The 22,848-nt window shown below is 47.1% G+C and overlaps 1 protein-coding gene across 1 annotated transcript in view; it reads left to right on the top strand.

Annotated features, from left to right (window-relative positions):
- Nucleotides 1-22,848, top strand: part of LOC121554615 (tetratricopeptide repeat protein 39B) — a 51,774-nt gene that overhangs the window by 11,208 nt on the left and 17,718 nt on the right. Inside the window, exons 2-12 of the mRNA XM_041868262.2 lie at nucleotides 171-205; nucleotides 16,525-16,629; nucleotides 16,728-16,859; nucleotides 17,109-17,185; nucleotides 17,468-17,535; nucleotides 18,868-18,932; nucleotides 20,674-20,773; nucleotides 20,875-20,940; nucleotides 21,060-21,168; nucleotides 22,110-22,177; nucleotides 22,257-22,316. Of these exons, the coding sequence (XP_041724196.2) occupies nucleotides 171-205; nucleotides 16,525-16,629; nucleotides 16,728-16,859; nucleotides 17,109-17,185; nucleotides 17,468-17,535; nucleotides 18,868-18,932; nucleotides 20,674-20,773; nucleotides 20,875-20,940; nucleotides 21,060-21,168; nucleotides 22,110-22,177; nucleotides 22,257-22,316 (885 nt within the window). The remainder of the gene's footprint in view (nucleotides 1-170; nucleotides 206-16,524; nucleotides 16,630-16,727; nucleotides 16,860-17,108; nucleotides 17,186-17,467; nucleotides 17,536-18,867; nucleotides 18,933-20,673; nucleotides 20,774-20,874; nucleotides 20,941-21,059; nucleotides 21,169-22,109; nucleotides 22,178-22,256; nucleotides 22,317-22,848) is intronic.

Here is a 22,848-nt window from a genome sequence, read left to right as displayed (position 1 = left end):
CTCCTCCAGCTGGCCCATACTGTCTGCTGTCACTCCTCCAGCTGGCGCATACTGTCTGCTGTCACTCCTCCAGCTGGCCCATACTGTCTGCTGTCACTGCTCCAGCTGGCCCATGCTGTCTGTGTGTTTCTGTGTGTTTAATCTAACTTGTCTGTTTTTGTGTTTTGCAGGATTGTTTTGAAGATGCCTACGACCAGATACCCGTGTAAGTATTTTAGAGGGCTTGAAGTTCCACACACACACCAGTGCTCATTTAGTCACCAACATATTTTTCCTGACGAAAACTAATGACGTTAACGAGATGCCCTGAAATAAACGAATGGCGTTAACGAGACGAGATGCCCTGAAAAAAACAGAGTGACTGGTTATCGATAAGGAGTAAATAGCCAGGGTATTGATAAGGAGTAAATAGCCAGGGTATTGATAAGGAGTAAATAGCCATTCATTTAAGTTGTGAGACTAATGGACATTTAATTTGACATGAAACGCCTTTTCATCTGTTTTGTCCAATCAGAAGCATGCATGGTTTAGCAGAATATTTAATGCAATCCTCTCATTGGTCGATAACATCTTCCAGTTGCGCTCGCTTCAATCACTCGTCTCTGTTTTCAACTGACACTTCAGTTGTAACTTAATTACGAACAATGTCTTTGATAATCTATGCTTTCATATCGACAAGTTTTGCTGTGATCACATCAGAAGCTCTATTTTGCAATGTGTTCAGGGAACTAAATGAAAATGTTTCATTGGTAGCACTGGTGCACCTAACTTAAAAAAGTAAGGCGGACCAGACAAAATGTAGGAGCACCATAAACAATTGATACTTTTTTTTACTGCAGATGACTGTCCTGTCATTGTTATTGTTGTTGTCATCCTTGATGATGTAGAACACATCACTAGAGAGTGGGGCACGACATTAAAAACAACCTTTTAATAATTGTATTCAAAAGTGGAACAGCAAACATATTTACATACTGTAGGTGATTTTAGTTTTGGACAAACAAATGTAACATACCAAACATAACCTTTTATTGTATTTAAAAGTGAAACAGCAAACATACACTGGGTACAATACATGACATAGACTGGTCAGGTGAATCCAGGTGACAGCTATGATCCCTCATTGATCCACTTCAATCAGTGTAGATGAATGAGAGAAGACGGGTTAAAGAAGGATTTTTAAGCCTCGAGACAATTGAGACATGGATTGTGTGTGTGTGTGCCATTCAGAGGGTGAATGGGAAGACAAAATATTTAAGTGCCTTTGAACGGGGTATGGTAGCAGGTGCCAGGCGCACCGGTTTGTGTCAAGAACTGCAACGCTGCTGGTGTTTTCACACTCAACAGTTTCCCCCCGTGTGTATCAAGAATGGTCCACCACTCATAGGAAATCCAGCCAACTTGGCACAGCTGTGGGAAGCATTGGAGTCAACATGGGCCAGCATCCCTGTGGAACGCTTTCGACACCTTGTAGAGTCCATTCCCCCAACGAATTGAGGCTGTTCTGAGGGCAAAGGGGGAGTGCAACTCAATATTAGGAAGGTGTTCTTAATGTTTTGTACACTCAGTGTATTCGGGAAAAGTATTCAGACCCCTTTACTTTTTCCACATTTTGTTACGTTACAGCCTTATTCTAAAATAGATTCAATACTCCCCCCCCCCCATCAATCTACACACAATACCCCATAATGACAAAGCAAAAAAAGGGTTTTATAAAGTTTTGCACATTTATTACAGAAAAAAGCTGAAATATCACATTTACATAAGTATTCAGACCCTTTACTCAGTACTTTGTTGAAGCATCTTTGGCAGCGATTACAGCCTCGAGTCTTCTTGGGTATCCCCAAATGGCACACCTGTATTTGGGGAGTTTCTCCCATTCTTCTCTGCAGATCCTCTCAAGCTCTGCCAGGTTGGATGGGGAGCGTCGCTGCACAGCTATTTTCAGGTCTCTCCAGAGATGTTCGATCGGGTTCAAGTCCGGGCTCTGGCTGGGCCACTCAAGGACATTCAGAGACTTGTCCTGAAGAAACTCCTGCATTGTCTTGGCTGTATGCTTAAGGCCGCTGTCCTGTTGGAAGGTGAACCTTCGCCCCAGTCTGAGGTCCTGAGCGCTCTGGAGCAGGTTTTCATCAAGGATCTCTCTGTACTTTGCTCCGTTCATCTTTCCCTCGATCCTGACTAGTCTCCCAGTCCCTGCCGCTGAAAAACATCCTCACAGCATGATGCTGCCCCCACCATGCTTCACCGTAGGGATGGTTCCAGGTTTCCTCCAGACGTGACGCTTGGCATTCAGGCCAAATAGTTCAATCTTGGTTTCATCAGACCTGTTTCTCATGGTCTGAGTCTTTAGGTGCCTTTTGGCAAACTCGAAGCGGGCTGTCATGTGCCTTTTACAGAGGAGTGGCTTCTGTCTGGCCACTCTACCATAAAGGCCTGATTGGTGGAGTGCTGCAGAGATGGTTGTCCTTCTGGAAGGTTCTCCCATCTCCACAGAGGAACTCTGGAGCTCTGTCAGAGTGACCATCGGGTTCTTGGTCACCTCCTGACCAAGGCCCTTCTCCCCCGATTGCTCAGTTTGGCCGGGCGGCCAGCTCTTAGGAAGAGTCTTTGTGGTTCCAAACTTCTTCCATTTATGAATGATGGAGGCCACTGGGTTCTTGGGGACCTTCAATGCTGCAGAAATGTTTTGGTACCCTTCCCTAGATCTGTGCCTCGACCCAATCATGTCTCGGAGCTCTACGGACAATTCCTTCGACCTCATGGCTTGGTTTTTGCTCTGACATGCACTGTCAACTGTGGGACCTTTATATAGACAGGTGTGCCTTTCCAAATCATGTCCAATTCATTGAATTTACAACAGGTGGATTCCAATCAAGTTGTAGAAACATCTCAAGGATGATCAATGGAAACAGGATGCACCTGAGCTCAATTTCGAGTCTCATAGCAAAGGGTCTGAATACTTATGTAAATAATGTATTTCTGTTTTTAGTTTGAAATACATTTGCAAAAAATTCTAAAAACCTGTTTTCCCTTTGTCATTATGGGGTATTGTGTGTAGATTGATGAGGGGGGAAAAAGGTATTTAATCAATTTTAGAATAAGGCTGTAACGTAGCAAAATGTGGAAAAAGGGAAGGGGTCTGGAAACTTTCCGAATGCACTGTATTTAGGTGATTAAAACATGCTCTTTTAAATACAATAAAGGGTAACTGTAAACTGTTAATCATTACTGCATTCAGCTAACTGATGATGATTATGATGATGATATTAAACTATGTGATAATATGAATGTTGTAACAAGGCAACATGCTGACTATCAACTGATACTTGGATAATGAAAATGATCTCACTATAACTCATTTATTTGATCTAGAATCTAGCTACAGTGGGGAAAAAAAGTATTTAGTCAGCCACCAATTGTGCAAGTTCTCCCACTTCAAAAGATGAGAGAGGCCTGTAATTTTCATCATAGGTACACGTCAACTATGACAGACAAATTGAGAATTTTTTTCTCCAGAAAATCACATTGTGTGAATTGCAATTATGGTGGAAAAAAGTATTTGGTCACCTAAACAAGCAAGATTTCTGGCTCTCACAGACCTGTAAGGCCTCTGTCCTCCTCGTTAAATGGCCGTTGAACTGTTATCAGTAAAAGCCTGCACAACCACAAAAGCTCCAAACTCCACTATGGCCAAGACCAAAGAGCTGAAGGAACCAGAAAAGAGACCTGCACCAGGTGGGAAGAGTGCAAAGCAGCTTGGTGGTGTGGGAGAAAAGAAGGAAGACAAAAGAAGAAATCTCCTCGATTGGGGCTCACCAGATCTCCGTGGGGTCAAAATGATCACAAGAACGGTGAGCAAAAATCCCAGAACCACACGGGGGGACCTAGTGAATGACCTGCAGAGAGCTGGGACCAAAGTAACAAAGCCTACCATCAGTAACACACTACGCCGCCAGGGACTCAAATCCTGCAGTGCCAGATGTGTCCCCGTGCTTAAGCCAGTACATGTCCAGGCCCGTCTGAAGTTTGCTAGAGTGCATTTGGAAGATCCAGAAGAGGATTGGGAGAATGTCATATGGTCAGATGAAACCAAAATATAACTTTTTGGTAAAAACTCAACTCATCGTGTTTGGAGGACAAAGAATGCTGAGTTGCATCCAAAGAACACCATACTTACTGTGAAGCATGGGGGTGGAAACATCATGCTTTGGGGCTGTTTTTCTGCAAAGGGACCAGGACGACTGATCCGTGTAAAGGAAAGAATGAATGGGGCCATGTATCGTGAGATTTTGAGTGAAAACCTCCTTCCATCAGCAAGGGCATTGAAGATGAAACGTGGCTGGGTCTTTCAGCATGACAATGATCCCAAACACACCGCCCGGGCAACGAAGGAGTGGCTTCGTAAGAAGCATTTCAAGGTCCTGGAGTGGCCTAGCCAGTCTCAGATCTCAACCCCATAGAAAATCTTTGGAGGGAGTTGAAAGTCCGTGTTGCCCAGCGACAGCCCCAAAACATCACTGCTCTAGAGGAGATCTGCATGGAGGAATGGGCCAAAATACCAGCAACAATGTGTGAAAACCTTGTGAAGACTTACAGAAAACGTTTGACCTGTGTCATTGCCAACAAAGGGTATATAACAAAGTATTGAGAAACTTTTGTTATTGACCAAATACTTATTTTCCACCATAATTTGCAAATAAATTCATTAAAAATCCTACAATGTGATTTTCTGGATTTCTTTTCCTCATTTTGTCTGTCATAGTTGACGTGTACCTATGATGAAAATTACAGGCCTCTCTCATCTTTTTAAGTGGGAGAACTTGCACAATTGGTGGCTGACTAAATAAAAGACTTTTTCCCCCACTGTAGCTAATAAATCAACTTGCTTTTAAGGTTTAGGGTAGGGATGTCCCAAGGACTCTGGATTACACTAACCCTCTTCCCAGATATTGTCCTCGATGGTGCCAATAATGTTTGGGCAGGGCACCTCTTTTCCATATGTCGGGTTGATTTGTAATCCCTTATTTTTCTGGGTCTGAATTTGGTCAAAGCCATCTCCTCTTTGGCCTTGAGGTAAACGGAGTTACGTTTCATCTCCATCTCAGTTAGCTCTGCCACCTGTTGCCTGGTGTTGCTCCAGCCCTGCTGCTTCCTGTTTCCTGTCTGGTAGTAGACTAGTGGTGTTGCTTCCTGTTTCCTGTTTGGTAGTAGACTAGTGGTGTTGCTCCAGCCCTGCACTTTTGGCCACTGAGCAAATTTCAGGTCTACTGAGTGCAAACTTGAACGTTGTGAAACTTCTGTGCAACTTCCTGTGCGTGTTTACTGTGAACACTGAGGCTGTACCCGCTTTAAGTTACAGTTTTAACAGTGACCAAAATGCATCCCATAACATTTTAACATGGAAATGGCTGTTCTATCATTCAGCCTACAGTAGCAGCCAATGTGTGGTGTTCAATGTAGGCCTACATTCCATGAGACTTTTGAAAAAAACATGCATGGCTTGACATTAACCTTTATCCACTCAGAGAAGGAGGTGACTGAATGTTCTGTTTACAAAATAAAATGCATTCAAAACAAGCACGTCTACTCACGACCGCTCATGCTGTAAACACAGTCCAGTTCAAAGTAAATGGCACAGATCCATATATGGCAATGCAGGCCTACTGCAGTTCTGAACAGGGAAACCTCTAGAAAGTTGAGTGAAGTTCAATCTGTGGGCTGATATTTCTTCTGTGGAGCTGGATGGCTGTCTTTGGGCTACCTGCGCGCACCGTTTAGAGCTAACATTGCTTGTCCTGGCACTTCATGTGCTTTTGGCTAAAGTTGTATGTTAGGTTGCTGGACCCAGTAGCAAAAGAAGTCTTCCCTGCTGCTATTTCTCCACACTTTCCACAGCACTCACAGAACATTGTGTTGCTAGTTTTGTCCCTGGCGTGTGATTTTAGTTTAATTGGCTACATTTTAACATTTGTAGCATTTTATAATTGGTTATGATTTGTAAGCAATGTATCGGCCTGTCTTGTTTGAGCAGGAAGAGAAGAGTGTTGCGACGAAATATTTTTACGCATCACGTTATAAAAATAATAATTTGTTTGAAGGTGCTCCCAAAATAAAAGCACTGGTCAGATAGCAACGTTAGACCTGTTATTCATCTCATCTGTGTTGTCGCTCTCTGATGGGGAAGAACGAACTCATTCTGGCATTTTAATAAAGCTCACATTGTCCCCTTTTTAAGGAAACTGTTATTTACCTCCTCCGACGGTTATGATGGGGAGGAAACCAGAGCTGTACAAATATGAAAATATGAAATAGTTTATGATACATTTCCTATTCAACAAAACTGTATGAATAAGGCTTGAAATGACTTTTATATGGTTTCTAAATATAGTATAATCAAATGATAAAACAACTAAAGATTTCACCTTCCTTATCACTGTAAAATACATATTTGTATGTTTAGTGTTAGAGAAAATGTGCATTTATTCTAAAGGTCTCTGTTGATCAAAACGTCTGCCGCCATCGCCGTGAACGTCTCACAGAGCTCTGGCATGGCCAAAACGTCTGCCGCCATCGCCGTGAACGTCTCACAGAGCTCTGGCATGGCCAAAACGTCTGCCGCCATCGCCGTGAACGTCTCACAGAGCTCTGGCATGGCCAAAACATCTGCCGCCATCGCCGTGAACGTCTCACAGAGCTCTGGCATGGCTTCCTGAACTCCGTCCGTCTTTGACAAACAGAAAGTGTATTTTGTTTAAAATCTATGAATTGTTTTAGATGACTTTTGATAAAGTTGGCAATAAATGAATCTCTGAATATGCTGTGGTGATGAAACCACTCTCTCTTGCTGTGCTAAGATGTAAGGATTGCAGTGCTTTGTCAGTGTCGTAGGATTCAGCCTGGAGTTGATGGACAGTCGGAAGAGCCAATTAAATGGTAGGAGGGACATCCCAGCTTCAAGTGGTGTCAGATTTCACATCCTGGTTCACACAAGTGGAAGAGATATACTCCTGTCTCCATGGGAACCGGGGATACCGCTCAACCAAAAGCCATTTTCATCTACGGTGTCCACAGATCCATTTATAAGCCAGAATGTCGGTTGGAACCAGTACCAGAATCACGCAGGTCCCCTAAACGGGGGACTTTACATTAGTCTTGGGCAGTATACCATATATATAACGTATACCGTGGTATTTGGAGGGAGAGACTGAAGAGGATGGAGGGGAGTTAGAGAGACTGAAGAGGATGGAGGGGAGGTAGAGAGACTGGAGAGGATGGAGGGGAGGTAGAGAGACTGGAGGGGATTGAGGGGATGGAGGGGAGGTAGAGAGACTGGAGAGGATGGAGGGGAGTTAGAGAGACTGGAGAGGATGGAGGGGAGGTAGAGAGACTGGATGGGATGGAGGGGAGTTAGAGAGACTGGATGGGATGGATGGGGAGGTAGAGAGACTGGAGGGGATGGAGGGGAGTTAGAGAGACTGGAGAGGATGGAGGGAGGTAGAGAGACTGGGAGGGATGGAGGGGAGGTAGAGAGACTGGAGGGGATGGAGGGGAGGTAGAGAGACTGGAGGGGATGGAGGGAGGTAGAGAGACTGGAGAGGATGGAGGGGAGTTAGGAGAGACTGGAGGGGATGGAGGGAGGTAGAGACTGGAGAGGATGGAGGGGAGGTAGAGAGACTGGAGGGGATGGAGGGGAGGTAGAGAGACTGGAGGGGATGGAGGGGAGTTAGAGAGACTGTAGGGGATGGAGGGGAGGTAGAGAGACTGGAGGGGATGGAGGGGAGGTAGAGAGACTGGATGGGATGGAGGGAGGTAGAGAGACTGAGGGGGATGGAGGGGAGGTAGAGAGACTGGAGAGGATGGAGGGGAGTTGAGAGAGACTGGAGGGGATGGAGGGGAGGGTAGAGAGACTGTAGGGGATGGAGGGATGGAGGGAGGTAGAGAGACTGGAGAGGATGGAGGGGGAGTTAGAGAGACTGGAGAGGATGGAGGGGAGGTAGAGAGACTGTAGGGGATGGAGGGGAGGTAGAGAGACTGGAGGGGATGGAGGGGAGGTAGAGAGACTGGAGGGATGGAGGGGAGGTAGAGAGACTGGAGGGGATGGAGGGGATGTAGAGAGACTGGAGAGGATGGAGGGAGGTAGAGAGACTGAGGGGATGGAGGGGATGTAGAGAGACTGGAGAGGATGGAGGGGAGGTAGAGAGACTGAGGGGATGGAGGGGATGTAGAGAGACTGGAGAGGATGGAGGGGAGGTAGAGAGACTGAGGATGGAGGGGAGTTAGAGAGACTGAGGGGATGGAGGGGAGGTAGAGAGACTGGAGGGGATGGAGGGGAGGTAGAGAGACTGGAGGGGATGGAGGGGAGGTAGAGAGACTGAGGGGATGGAGGGGAGGTAGAGAGACTGGAGGGGATGGAGGGGAGGTAGAGAGACTGAGGGATGGAGGGAGGGTAGAGAGACTGGAGGGGATGGAGGGGAGTTAGAGAGACTGGAGGGGATGGAGGGGAGGTAGAGAGACTGGAGGGGATGGAGGGGAGGTAGAGAGACTGGAGGGGATGGAGGGGAGGTAGAGAGACTGGAGAGGATGGAGGGGAGTTAGAGAGACTGGAGGGGATTGAGGGGATGGAGGGGAGGTAGAGAGACTATAGGGGGATGGAGGGGATGGAGGGGATGTAGAGAGACTGGAGAGGATGGAGGGGAGGTAGAGAGACTGGATGGGATGGAGGAGAGAGTTAGAGAGACTGGAGGGGATGGAGGGGAGTTAGAGAGACTGGAGGGGATGGAGGGGAGGTAGAGAGACTGGAGGGGATGGAGGGGAGGTAGAGAGACTGGAGGGGATGGAGGGGAGGTAGAGAGACTGGAGAGGATGGAGGGGAGGTAGAGAGACTGGAGGGGATGGAGGGGAGGTAGAGAGACTGGAGGGGGAGGTAGAGAGACTGGATGGGATGGAGGGGAGGTAGAGAGACTGGAGAGGATGGAGGGGAGTTAGAGAGACTGGAGGGGATGGAGGGGATGGAGGGGAGGTAGAGAGACTGGAGAGGATGGAGGGGAGTTAGAGAGACTGGAGAGGATGGAGGGAGGTAGAGAGACTGGAGAGGATGGAGGGGAGGTAGAGAGACTGGAGGGGATGGAGGGGAGGTAGAGAGACTGGAGGGGATGGAGGGGAGGTAGAGAGACTGGAGGGGATGGAGGGGAGGTAGAGAGACTGGATGGGATGGAGGGGAGTTAGAGAGACTGGATGGGATGGAGGGGAGGTAGAGAGACTGGAGGGGATGGAGGGGAGGTAGAGAGACTGGAGAGGATGGAGGGGAGTTAGAGAGACTGGAGAGGATGGAGGGGAGGTAGAGAGACTGGATGGGATGGAGGGGAGTTAGAGAGACTGGAGAGGATGGAGGGGAGGTAGAGAGACTGGAGGGGATGGAGGGGAGTTAGAGAGACTGTAGGGGATGGAGGGGGAGGTAGAGAGACTGGAGGGGATGGAGGGGAGGTAGAGAGACTGGATGGGATGGAGGGGAGGTAGAGAGACTGGAGGGGATGGAGGGGAGGTAGAGAGACTGGAGAGGATGGAGGGGAGGTAGAGAGACTGGAGGGGATGGAGGGGAGGTAGAGAGACTGTAGGGGATGGAGGGGATGGAGGGGAGGTAGAGAGACTGGAGAGGATGGAGGGGAGTTAGAGAGACTGGAGAGGATGGAGGGGAGGTAGAGAGACTGTAGGGGATGGAGGGGAGGTAGAGAGACTGGATGGGATGGAGGAGTTAGAGAGACTGGAGAGGATGGAGGGGAGGTAGAGAGACTGGAGGGGATGGAGGGGAGTTAGAGAGACTGGATGGGATGGAGGGAGGTAGAGAGACTGGATGGGATGGAGGGGAGTTAGAGAGACTGAGAGGATGGAGGGGAGTTAGAGAGACTGGAGGGGATGGAGGGGAGGTAGAGAGACTGGAGGGGATGGAGGGGAGGTAGAGAGACTGGAGGGGATGGAGGGGAGTTAGAGAGACTGGATGGGATGGAGGGGAGGTAGAGAGACTGGATGGGATGGAGGGGAGTTAGAGAGACTGGAGAGGATGGAGGGGAGTTAGAGAGACTGAGGGGATGGAGGGGAGTTAGAGAGACTGGATGGGATGGAGGGGAGGTAGAGAGACTGGAGGGGATGGAGGGGAGGTAGAGAGACTGGAGAGGATGGAGGGGAGTTAGAGAGACTGGAGGGGATTGAGGGGAGGTAGAGAGACTGTAGGGGATGGAGGGGATGGAGGGGATGTAGAGAGACTGGAGAGGATGGAGGGGGAGTTAGAGAGACTGGAGAGGATGGAGGGGAGGTAGAGAGACTGGATGGGATGGAGGGGAGTTAGAGAGACTGGAGGGGATGGAGGGGAGGTAGAGAGACTGGAGGGGATGGAGGGGAGTTAGAGAGACTGGAGAGGATGGAGGGGAGTTAGAGAGACTGGAGGGGATGGAGGGGAGTTAGAGAGACTGGAGGGGATGGAGGGGATGGAGGGAGGTAGAGAGACTGAGGGGATGGAGGGGAGGTAGAGAGACTGGATGGGATGGAGGGGAGGTAGAGAGACTGGAGGGGATGGAGGGGGATGGAGGGAGGTAGAGAGACTGAAGGGGATGGAGGGGAGGTAGAGAGACTGGAGGGGATGGAGGGGAGGTAGAGAGACTGGAGGGGATGGAGGGGATGGAGGGGAGTTAGAGAGACTGGAGGGGATGGAGGAGAGGTAGAGAGACTGGATGGGATGGAGGGGAGGTAGAGAGACTGTAGGGGATGGAGGGGAGAGAGACTGGAGGGGATGGAGGGGAGTTAGAGAGACTGGAGGGGATGGAGGGGAGTTAGAGAGACTGGAGGGGATGGAGGGGAGTTAGAGAGACTGGAGGGGATGGAGGGGAGGTAGAGAGACTGGATGGGATGGAGGGGAGGTAGAGAGACTGTAGGGGATGGAGGGGAGGTAGAGAGACTGGAGGGGATGGAGGGAGTTAGAGACTGGAGGGGATGGAGGGAGTTAGAGAGACTGGAGGGGATGGAGGGGAGTTAGAGAGACTGGAGGGGATGGAGGGGAGGTAGAGAGACTGGAGGGGATGGAGGGGATGGTGGGGAGGTAGAGAGACTGAAGGGGATGGAGGGAGGTAGAGACTGGAGGGGATGGAGGGGAGGTAGAGAGACTGGAGGGGATGGAGGGAGTTAGAGAGACTGGAGGGGATGGAGGGAGGTAGAGAGACTGGAGGGGATGGAGGGAGGTAGAGAGACTGGAGGGGATGGAGGGAGGTAGAGAGACTGGAGGGGAGGTAGAGAGACTGAGGGGATGGAGGGGATGGAGGGAGGTAGAGAGACTGGAGGGGATGGAGGGGAGGTAGAGAGACTGGGGGGATGGAGGGGAGGTAGAGAGACTGGAGGGGATGGAGGGGAGGTAGAGAGACTGGAGGGGATGGAGGGGAGTTAGAGAGACTGGAGGGGATGGAGGGAGGTAGAGAGACTGGAGGGGATGGAGGGGAGTTAGAGAGACTGGATGGGATGGAGGGGAGGTAGAGAGACTGGAGGGGATGGAGGGGAGGTAGAGAGACTGGAGGGATGGAGGGAGGTAGAGAGACTGGAGGGGATGGAGGGAGGTAGAGAGACTGAGGGATGGAGGGGAGGTAGAGAGAAGGAGAGATGGATGTTCGTTTCCATCTTCACTAAGCGTTCTTCCCTCTTCACTAAGCGTTCCTTGTGTTAAGTGGGAGAACTTGCACAATTGGTGGCTGACTAAATACTTTTTTCCCCCACTGTATATCTGTCTGCCTCCTCCCCTCCTTCCATTTTCTATATATCTGTCTGTCCCCTCCCCTCCCTTTTATATATATATCTGTCTGCCTCCTCCTTTCCTTCCCTTTTCTATATATCTGTCTGCCTCCTCCCCTCCTTCCCTTTTCTATATATCTGTCTGCGTCCCCCCTCCTTCCCTTTTCTATATATCTGTCTGCCTCCTCCCCTCCTTCCCCTTTTCTATATCTGTCTGCCTCCTCCCCTCTCCTCCCTTTTCTATATATCTGTCTGCCTCCTTCCCTCCTTCCCTTTTCTATATATCTGTCTGCCTCCCCCCTCCTTCCCTTTTCTATATATCTGTCTGCCTCCCCCTCCTTCCCCATTTCTATATATATGTCTGCCTCCTCCTCCTTCCCTTTTCTATATATCTGTCTGCCTCCTCCCCTCCTTCCCTTTTCTATATATCTGTCTGTCCCCTCCTCCTTCCCTTTTCTATATATCTGTCTGTCCCTCCTCCTTCCCCTTTTCTATATATCTGTCTGCCTCCTCCCCTCCTTCCCTTTTATATATCTGTCTGCCTCCTCCCCTCCTTCCCTTTTCTATATATCTGTCTGCCTCCTCCCCCCTCCTTCCCTTTTCTATATATCTGTCTGCCTCCTCCCCTCCTTCCCTTTTCTATATATCTGTCTGCCTCCTCCCCCCCTTCCCTTTTCTATATATCTGTCTGCCTCCTCCCCTCCTTCCCTTTTCTATATATCTGTCTGCCTCCTCACCTCCTTCCCTTTTCTATATATCTGTCTGCCTCCTCCCCTCCTTCCCTTTTCTATATATCTGTCTGCCTCCTCCCCTCCTTCCCTTTTCTATATATCTGTCTGCCTCCTCCCCCTCCTTCCCTTTTCTATATCTGTCTGCCTCCCCCCTCCTTCCCTTTTCTATATATCTTTCTGCCTCCTCCCCTCCTTCCCCTTTTCTATATATCTGTCTGCCTCCTCCCCTCCTTCCCCTTTTCTATATATCTGTCTGTCCCTTCCCCTCCTTCCCTTTTCTATATATCTGTCTGCCTCCTCCCCTCCTTCCCTTTTCATATATCTGTCTGCCTCCTCCCCTCCTTCCCTTTTCTATATCTGTCTGCCTCCTCCCCCTCCTTCCCCTTTTCATATATCTGTCTGTCCCCTCCCTCCTTCCCTTTTCTATATATCTGTCTGCCTCCTCCCCCTCCTTCCCTTTTCTATATATCTGTCTGCCTCCCCCCCCTCCTTCCCTTTTCTATATATCTGTCTCCCTCCTTCCCTTTTCTATATCTGTCTGCCTCCTCCCCTCCTTCCCTTTTCTATATATCTGTCTGCCTCTCCCCCTCCTTCCCCTTTTCTATATATCTGTCTGCCTCCTCCCTCCTTCCCTTTTCTATATATCTGTCTGCCTCCTCCCCTCCTCCCCTTTTCTATATATCTGTCTGCCTCCTCCCCTCCTTCCTTTTTCTATATATCTGTCTGCCTCCTCCCCCTCCTTCCCTTTTCTATATATCTGTCTGCCTCCTCCCCCTCCTTCCCTTTTCTATATATCTGTCTGCCTCCTCCCCTCCTTCCCTTTTCTATATATCTGTCTGCCTCCTCCCCTCCTTCCCTTTTCTTATCTGTCTGCCTCCTCCCCCTCCTTCCCTTTTCTATATATCTGTCTGCCTCCTCCCCTCCTTCCCTTTTCTATATATCTGTCTCGCTCCTCCCCTCCTTCCCTTTTCTATATATCTGTCTGCCTCCTCCCCTCCTTCCCTTTTCTATATATCTGTCTGCCTCCTCCCCTCCTTCCCTTTTCTATATATCTGTCTGCCTCCTCCCCTCCTTCCCTTTTCTATATATCTGTCTGCCTCCTCCCCTCCTTCCCTTTTCTATATATCTGTCTGCCTCCTCCCCTCCTTCCCTTTTCTTATATCTGTCTGCCTCCTCCCCTCCTTCCCTTTTCTATATATCTGTCTGCCTCCTCCCCCTCCTTCCCTTTTCTATATATCTGTCTGCCTCCTCCCCCTCCTTCCCTTTTCTATATATCTGTCTGTCCCCTCCCTCCTTCCCTTTTCTATATATCTGTCTGTCCCCTCCCCTCCTTCCCTTTTCTATATATCTGTCTGCCTCCTCCCCTCCTTCCCTTTTCTTATATCTGTCTGCCTCCTCCCCTCCTTCCCTTTTCTATCACATCTGTCTGCCCTCCTCCTCCTTCCCTTTTCTTATATCTGTCTGCCTCCTCCCCTCCTTCCCTTTTCTATATATCTGTCTGCCTCCTCCCCCCTCCTTCCCTTTTCTATATATCTGTCTGCCTCCTCCCCCTCCTTCCCTTTTCTATATATCTGTCTGCCTCCTTCCCCCCTCCTTCCCTTTTCTATATCTGTCTGCCTCCTCCCCCTCCTTCCCTTTTCTATATATCTGTCTGCCTCCTCCCCTCCTTCCCTTTTCTATATATCTGTCTGCCTCCTCCCCCCTCCTTCCCTTTTCTTATATCTGTCTGCCTCCTCCCTCCTTCCCTTTTCTATATATCTGTCTGCCTCCTCCCCCTCCTTCCCTTTTCTATATATCTGTCTGCCTCCTCCCCTCCTTCCCTTTTCTATATATCTGTCTGCCTCCTCCCCTCCTTCCCTTTTCTATATATCTGTCTGCCTCCTCCCCTCCTTCCCTTTTCTATATATCTGTCTGCCTCCTCCCCTCCTTCCCTTTTCTATATATCTGTCTGCCTCCTCCCCTCCTTCCCTTTTCTATATATCTGTCTGCCTCCTCCCCTCCTTCCCTTTTCTATATATCTGTCTGCCTCCTCCCCCTCCTTCCCTTTTCTATATCTGTCTGCCTCCTCCCCCTCCTTCCCTTTTCTATATATCTGTCTGTCCCCCCCCTCCTTCCCTTTTCTTATATCTGTCTGTCCCCTCCTCCTTCCCTTTTCTATATATCTGTCTGCCTCCTCCCTCCTTCCCTTTTCTTATATCTGTCTGCCTCCTCCCCTCCTTCCCTTTTCTATATATCTGTCTGCCTCCTCCCCCTCCTTCCCTTTTCTATATATCTGTCTGCCTCCTCCCCCCTCCTTCCCTTTTCTATATATCTGTCTGCCTCCTCCCCTCCTTCCCTTTTCTATATATCTGTCTGCCTCCTCCCCTCCTTCCCTTTTCTTATATCTGTCTGCCTCCTCCCCTCCTTCCCCTTTTCTATATATCTGTCTGCCTCCTCCCCCCTCCTTCCCTTTTCCTATATCTGTCTGCCTCCTCCCCCTCCTTCCCTTTTCTATATATCTGTCTGCCTCCTCCCCCTCCTTCCCTTTTCTATATATCTGTCTGCCTCCTCCCTCCTTCCCTTTTCTATATATCTGTCTGCCTCTCCCCTCCTTCCCTTTTCTATATATCTGTCTGCCTCCTCCTCCTTCCCTTTTCTATATATCTGTCTGCCTCCTCCCCCTCCTTCCCTTTTCTATATATCTGTCTGCCTCCTCCCCCTCCTTCCCTTTTCTATATATCTGTCTGCCTCCTCCTCCTTCCCTTTTCTATATATCTGTCTGCCTCCTCCCCTCCTTCCCTTTTCTATATATCTGTCTGCCTCCTCCCCCTCCTTCCCTTTTCTATATATCTGTCTGCCTCCTCCCCCCTCCTTCCCTTTTCTATATATCTGTCTGCCTCCTCCCCCTCCTTCCCTTTTCTATATATCTGTCTGCCTCCTCCCCTCCTTCCCTTTTCTATATATCTGTCTGCCTCCTCCCCTCCTTCCCTTTTCTATATATCTGTCTGCCTCCTCCCCTCCTTCCCTTTTCTATATATCTGTCTGCCTCCTCCCCTCCTTCCCTTTTCTATATATCTGTCTGCCTCCTCCCCTCCTTCCATTTTCTATATATCTGTCTGCCTCTGTGTGTGTGTGTGTGTGTGTGTGTGTTCAAGCTGCAGACGACAGTCACCATCCATCACAGCTGCAGCTACAAACACAGCAATATACTCCCCCTCTCTCTCTCTCCCCCTCTCTTTTTCCATCCTCCCCCTCTCTCTTTCCATCCTCCCCCTCTCTTTTTCCATCCTCCCCCTTTCTAGTTTTTTCTGCCCTGTCTCTCTCTCTCTTTTTATACTCGTTCTCTCTCTGCCCTCTTTCCACCTCCTCTCTTTCTGTCTCTCTTTCTGTCTCCCTCTCTCGGTCTCTCTCTCTCTCTGTTATTTTTAGCTATCTGTCCTCTGAGATGTGGGATCTGCTAAGCTAGGACTGCTTGAGAGAGCAGTGTGTTGCTGTTGTCCCCTCATATGTGTTTAGACTCCTTCTACATGAAGTAGAATCTCTATCGTATGAATATAGCTAATCCAGTTCATATACTATAGAATATATAATCATATTTAAAGTCATCTCTACCACATGAATAAAGCTACTGCAGTTCATATACTATAGAATAGATCATCCTATTTAAAGTCATATCTACAGTATGAACATACTGCTCCATGCTGTGGCTGGCTACTGCTCCATCCTATAATGAGGCTGTCTACTGCTCCATCCTATAATGAGGCTGTCTACTGCTAAATGATGTAAATGTATCAAAGGGGTTAATATTATCTTCTTCCTCCTCTTTCCCCCCTCTCTATCGCTCTCTCTCTCTCTCTCTTTGTCTCTCTCTCTCTCTCTCTCTCTCTCTCTCTCTCTCTCTCTCTCTCTTGTCTCTCTCTCTCTCTCTCTCTCTCTCTCTCTCTCTCTCTCTCTCTCTCTCTCTCTCTCTCTCTCTCTCTCTCTCTCTCTCTCTGTCTCTTCTCTCTCTCTCTGTCTCTCTCTCTCTCTCTCTCTCTCTCAGGGCCGGTAAGATGGACTTGAAGACTTCCATAGAAGAGTGTTCTATGGCTCTGAACCTGGTCCTGAACAACAAGTTCTCAGAGGCCCTGGACCTCCTCAAACCATGGTACTAACACGTGTCTGTTTGTTGCCATGGCCTCCGGGATTTTTACAACTCTTTGATATGGACTCTTTGGAGACAACGTTTGACTGCTTGTATTCCAGGTGGAAGGACAGTATGTATCATGCCTTGGGCTACAGTTCTATCCTGGTGATGCAGGCTGCCATGACGTTTGAACACAGAGACATACAGACAGCCATGGCCGTCATCAAAGAGGCCATAGCAACCTGCCAGAGGTACACACACACACATACATACACACACACACACACACACACACACACACACACACACACACACACACACACACACACACACACACACACACACACACACACACACACACACACACACACACACACACACACACACACACACACACATACATACATACATACATACATACATACATACATACATACATACATACATACATACATACATACATACATACATTACTCATGTAACTCCTTTACTGTGTGCAGGTTCAGGAAGAGAAACTCTGTGGTGGAGTCTATCTCCAGTCTGGTGACGAAACAATCTAATGGCCCCCTCAGAGAAGGTGAGTGTTGCCTCTCTTGAACTGACCACCTCAGAGAAGGTGAGTGTTGCCTCTCCCAGCCTGTCGAGAGGTGATTGTCCTTCTCTTGAACTTTTTACCACTAGCCTGGTTTGTGATTTTTTGTTAGGAATCATATCCACCTACCTATGTAGATGAACCACTAACTGGAAGTCCCCTGGAAGGAGATAAATGACCCAAATGGAATCGTGTGTTTGTGTGTTTGTGTGTTTTTTGCTGTTCCGTTTTCTGTGTTTGCGTGTTTAACTATAACATGTGTTCCAGAGGAGATGTATCGCAGGAGATCATGCGAGGCTGCGCGTGCACAGAAAGCCACGCTAACCTTCGTACAGGTGAGATGTCCTCAACCTTATCCTAATATACACAGGTAACATATCCCAACCCTAATATACACAGGTAACATATCCCAACCCTAATATACACAGGTAACATATCCCAACCCTAATATACACAGGTAACATATCCCAACCCTAATATATACAGGTAACATATCCCAACCCTAATATATACTGTAGTGTATTAAGATTATGTCTTTGTTAAATGTTTTTCATGAAGAAAGGAATGTTGTTTATGTTAGTATCAAAAGGGAATGTTTTAGGGTGGCCTCAGGGGAGACTGGTGATTGGCCAGAAGAGGGAGATAAATAGGGGGGAAAACGAAGGAGAGGGCAGAACGAGCAGCCATTCTGAGGCGTCACTCTCCAGGTGTCATGTCACCTGTCACTCATGCTGAAGCTTGTGATCTGAATAAACCTTATGATCAACGTTCAGGATGAGCAGACTCCTTTTGTTCATCAGCAATAATTGCCACCACTCATCCGATACGACAATACAGGTAACATATCCCAACCTAATATATACGGTAGGCATATCCCAACCCTAATATATACAGGTAACATATCCCAACCCTAATATATACAGGTAACATATCCCAACCCTAATATATACAGGTAACATATCCTACCCCTAATATATACAGGTAACATATCCCAACCCTAATATATACAGGTAACATATCCCAACCCTAATATATACAGGTAACATATCCCAACCCTAATATACACAGGTAGCATATCCCAACCCTAATATATACAGGTAACATATCCCAACCTAATATATACAGGTAACATATCCCAACCCTAATATACACAGGTAACATATCCCAACCCTAATATACACAGGTAACATATCAACCCTAATATACACAGGTAACATATCCCAACCCTAATATACACAGGTAACATATCCCAACCCTAATATACAAGGTAACATATCCCAACCCTAATATACACAGGTAACATATCCCAACCTATATATACAGGTAGCATATCCCAACCCTAAAACACAGGTAACATATCCCAACCCTAATATACACAGGTAACATATCCCAACCCTAATATATACAGGTAACATATCCCAACCCTAATATACACAGGTAACATATCCCAACCCTAATATACACAGGTAACATATCCCAACCCTAATATACACAGGTAACATATCCCAACCCTAATATACACAGGTAACATATCCCAACCCTAATATACACAGGTAACATATCCCAACCCTAATATACACAGGTAACATATCCCAACCCTAATATATACAGGTAACATATCCCAACCCTAATACTGTTTTCTTCTTCTTCTCTTTTTATTTAAACAGGATGAAAACATGATCAGCTTCATCAAAGGAGGGATCAAAATACGCACAAGTTACCAGATTTACAAGTCAGTGTTCCCCAAACCAGTCATAGTTACCAGATCTACAAGTCAGTGTTCCCCAAACCAGTCATAGATCCTAGTTGTAATAACTTCACTTGTTGAATCAGATGGAATAGATCTAATATGGGTATAACTGGCTGGGGGACTAGTAGATAGATCTAATATGGGTATAACTGGCTGGGGGGACTAGTAGATAGATCTAATATGGGTATAACTGGCTGGAGGACTAGTAGATAGATCTAATATGGGTATAACTGGCTGGGGACTAGTACCGTAGATAGATCTAATATGGGTATAACTGGCTGGGGGACTAGTACCGTAGATAGATCTAATATGGGTATAACTGGCTGGGGGACTAGTAGATAGATCTAATATGGGTATAACTGGCTGGGGGACTAGTAGATAGATCTAATATGGGTATAACTGGCTGGGGGACTAGTAGATAGATCTAATATGGGTATAACTGGCTGGGGGACTAGTAGATAGATCTAATATGGGTATAACTGGCTGGGTTGACTAGTAGATAGATCTAATATGGGTATAACTGGCTGGGTTGACTAGTAGATAGATCTAATATGGGTATAACTGGCTGGGGTGACTAGTAGATAGATCTAATATGGGTATAACTGGCTGGGGGACTAGTAGATAGATCTAATATGGGTATAACTGGCTGGGGACTAGTAGATAGATCTAATATGGGTATAACTGGCTGGGTGACTAGTAGATAGATCTAATATGGGTATAACTGGCTGGGGGGACTAGTAGATAGATCTAATATGGGTATAACTGGCTGGGTGGACTAGTAGATAGATCTAATATGGGTATAACTGGCTGGGTTGACTAGTAGATAGATCTAATATGGGTATAACTGGCTGGGGGACTAGTAGATAGATCTAATATGGGTATAACTGGCTGGGGGGACTAGTAGATAGATCTAATATGGGTATAACTGGCTGGGGGACTAGTAGATAGATCTAATATGGGTATAACTGGCTGGGGACTAGTATATAGATCTAATATGGGTATAACTGGCTGGGGGACTAGTAGATAGATCTAATATGGGTATAACTGGCTGGGGGACTAGTAGATAGATCTAATATGGGTATAACTGGCTGGGGGACTAGTAGATAGATCTAATATGGGTATAACTGGCTGGGGGACTAGTAGATAGATCTAATATGGGTATAACTGGCTGGAGGACTAGTAGATAGATCTAATATGGGTATAACTGGCTGGGGGACTAGTAGATAGATCTAATATGGGTATAACTGGCTGGGTTGACTAGTAGATAGATCTAATATGGGTATAACTGGCTGGGGGACTAGTAGATAGATCTAATATGGGTATAACTGGCTGGGGGACTAGTAGATAGATCTAATATGGGTATAACTGGCTGGGGGACTAGTAGATAGATCTAATATGGGTATAACTGGCTGGGGACTAGTAGATACATCTAATATGGGTATAACTGGCTGGGTTGACTAGTAGATAGATCTAATATGGGTATAACTGGCTGGGGGACTAGTAGATAGATCTAATATGGGTATAACTGGCTGGGTTGACTAGTAGATAGATCTAATATGGGTATAACTGGCTGGGGGACTAGTAGATAGATCTAATATGGGTATAACTGGCTTGGGGACAGTACTTATGACATAACATCTTAATTCTAGAAACTGTGACATACTTCCTGTGTTTGACATCACTTCCTGTGTGTGACATAATATCCTGTGCTCTCTTCCTATAGGGAATGTCAGAATATTCTGAACGTGACTCAGGACCATAGCAGTGAATCGTTCAGGCAGTTTGAAGGAGGAGTGAGACTGGGTATCGGATCCTTCAACCTGGTAAGAGAGACGGGTGGGGTGGGGTGGGGGGTGGGGGGTGCTTTCTGGTGTGAGAGAGAAAAATAAAGGTGTTTTCTTAACAAGTTTGTTTTCTCTGTCAGATGCTGTCCCTCCTTCCTCAAAGAATCCTCAGGTTGCTGGAGGTCATCGGCTTCTCTGGCAACAGAGTGAGTTCTCAGCAATGAGCTGCTATGAATGCTTGTAACGGGTGCTTTACATAGCTGTTAGCAGGAGGTATGAACTGTTATGAATGCTTATACGAGGTGTTATGTCTTGTGTCCTGTAGGACTTTGGCCTGTCTCAGCTGAAAGAAGGAGCGGCCAGCCACGGTCTCAGAGCTGTCCTCAGTGTGTTGACACTGCTGCTGTACCATACTTATGTTACGCTCATACTGGGTAGGAATACACACACTGGTTCATAGTTGCTGCTGCACCATACTTATGTTACACTCATACTGGGTAGGAATACACACACTGGTTCATAGTTGCTGCTGCACCATACTTATGTTACGCTCATACTGGGTAGGGGATACACACACTGGTTCATAGTTGCTGCTGCACCATACTTATGTTACACTCATACTGGGTAGGAATACACACACTGGTTCATAGTTGCTGCTGCACCATACTTATGTTACACTCATACTGGGTAGGGGATACACACACTGGTTCATAGTTGCTGCTCTACCATACTTATGTTACACTCATACTGGGTAGGGATACACACACTGGTTCATAGTTGCTGCTGCACCATACTTATGTTACACTCATACTGGGTAGGGGATACACACACTGGTTCATAGTTGCTGCTCTACCATACTTATGTTACACTCATACTGGGTAGGGGATACACACACTGGTTCATAGTTGCTGCTCTACCATACTTATGTTACACTCATACTGGGTAGGGGATACACACACTGGTTCATAGTTGTGTAAAGGTTGTGTGATGGTTGAATGACGGTTGTTGTGTGTTCCAGGTTTCGGAGAAGGTTAGTAATTTTGTGATATTTGTTTGGTGGTTGTGGTTATTTGTGAAGGTTGTTGGTTGTATGGTGGTTGTATTCTGGTTCTATCATGGTTGTATGGTGGTTTTATCATGGTTGTATGGTGGTTTTATCATGGTTGTATGGTGGTTGTATTCTGGTTTTATCATGGTTGTATGGTGGTTGTATCATGGTTGTATGGTGGTTTTATTCTGGTTCTATCATGGTTGTATGGCGGTTGTGTTGTGGTTGTTGTGCGTTTCAGGTACCGAAGAAGGTAACCTTGTCACAGCATTGGTTGTGTGATGGTTGTGTGATGGTTGTGTGATGGTTGTGTGACGGTTGTTTCAGGTACTGGAGAAGGAAACCTTGTAGAGGCAGAATCCTTACTGCAACCCTACCTGGAGAAGTTCCCTAACGTAAGTATCACACACACGTACTGTAATACGCACAGACTGCATGGAAGTGTGAGTACTGATGTGAGTGTTCCTCTCCTAGGGGTCAATCATTCTGTTCTACTCTGCTCGGATCGCTGTGCTCAGAGGAAGCTTCGAGATGGTGGGTGAAACGTCAAATAAAACTTATATACAAATATTTTTTTAAAGGGTATTTCATACAAACGTTATGTACATAGAGGCTACTACAGAGAGGGGAAAAAGTATTTGATCCCCTGCTGATTTTGTACGTTTGCCCACTGACAAAGACATGATCAGTCTATAATTTTAATGGTAGGTTTATTTGAACAGTGAGAGACAGAATAACAACCACAAAATCCAGAAAAACGCATGTCAAAAATGTAAAAAATTGATTTGCATTTTAGTGAGGGAAATAAGTGTTTGACCCCTCTGCAAAATAATGACTTAGTACTTGGTGGCAAAACCCTTGTTGGCAATCAGAGGTCAGACTTTTCTTGCAGTTGGCCAGGTTTGCACACATCTCAGGAGGGATTTTGTCCCACTCCTCTTTGCAGATCTTCTCCAAGTCATTAAGGTTTCGAGGCTGACGTTTGGCAACTCGAACCTTCAGCTCCCTCCACAGATTTTCTATGGGATTAAGGTCTGGAGACTGGCTAGGCCACTCCAGGACCTTA

The sequence above is a fragment of the Coregonus clupeaformis genome, chromosome 39 (assembly GCF_020615455.1).
Source record: "Coregonus clupeaformis isolate EN_2021a chromosome 39, ASM2061545v1, whole genome shotgun sequence".
In the NCBI taxonomy this organism is placed as follows: Eukaryota; Metazoa; Chordata; class Actinopteri; order Salmoniformes; family Salmonidae; genus Coregonus; species Coregonus clupeaformis.
The sequence above is the reverse complement of the archived record's forward strand: the minus strand, read 5'-3'. Positions and strand labels throughout refer to the sequence as shown.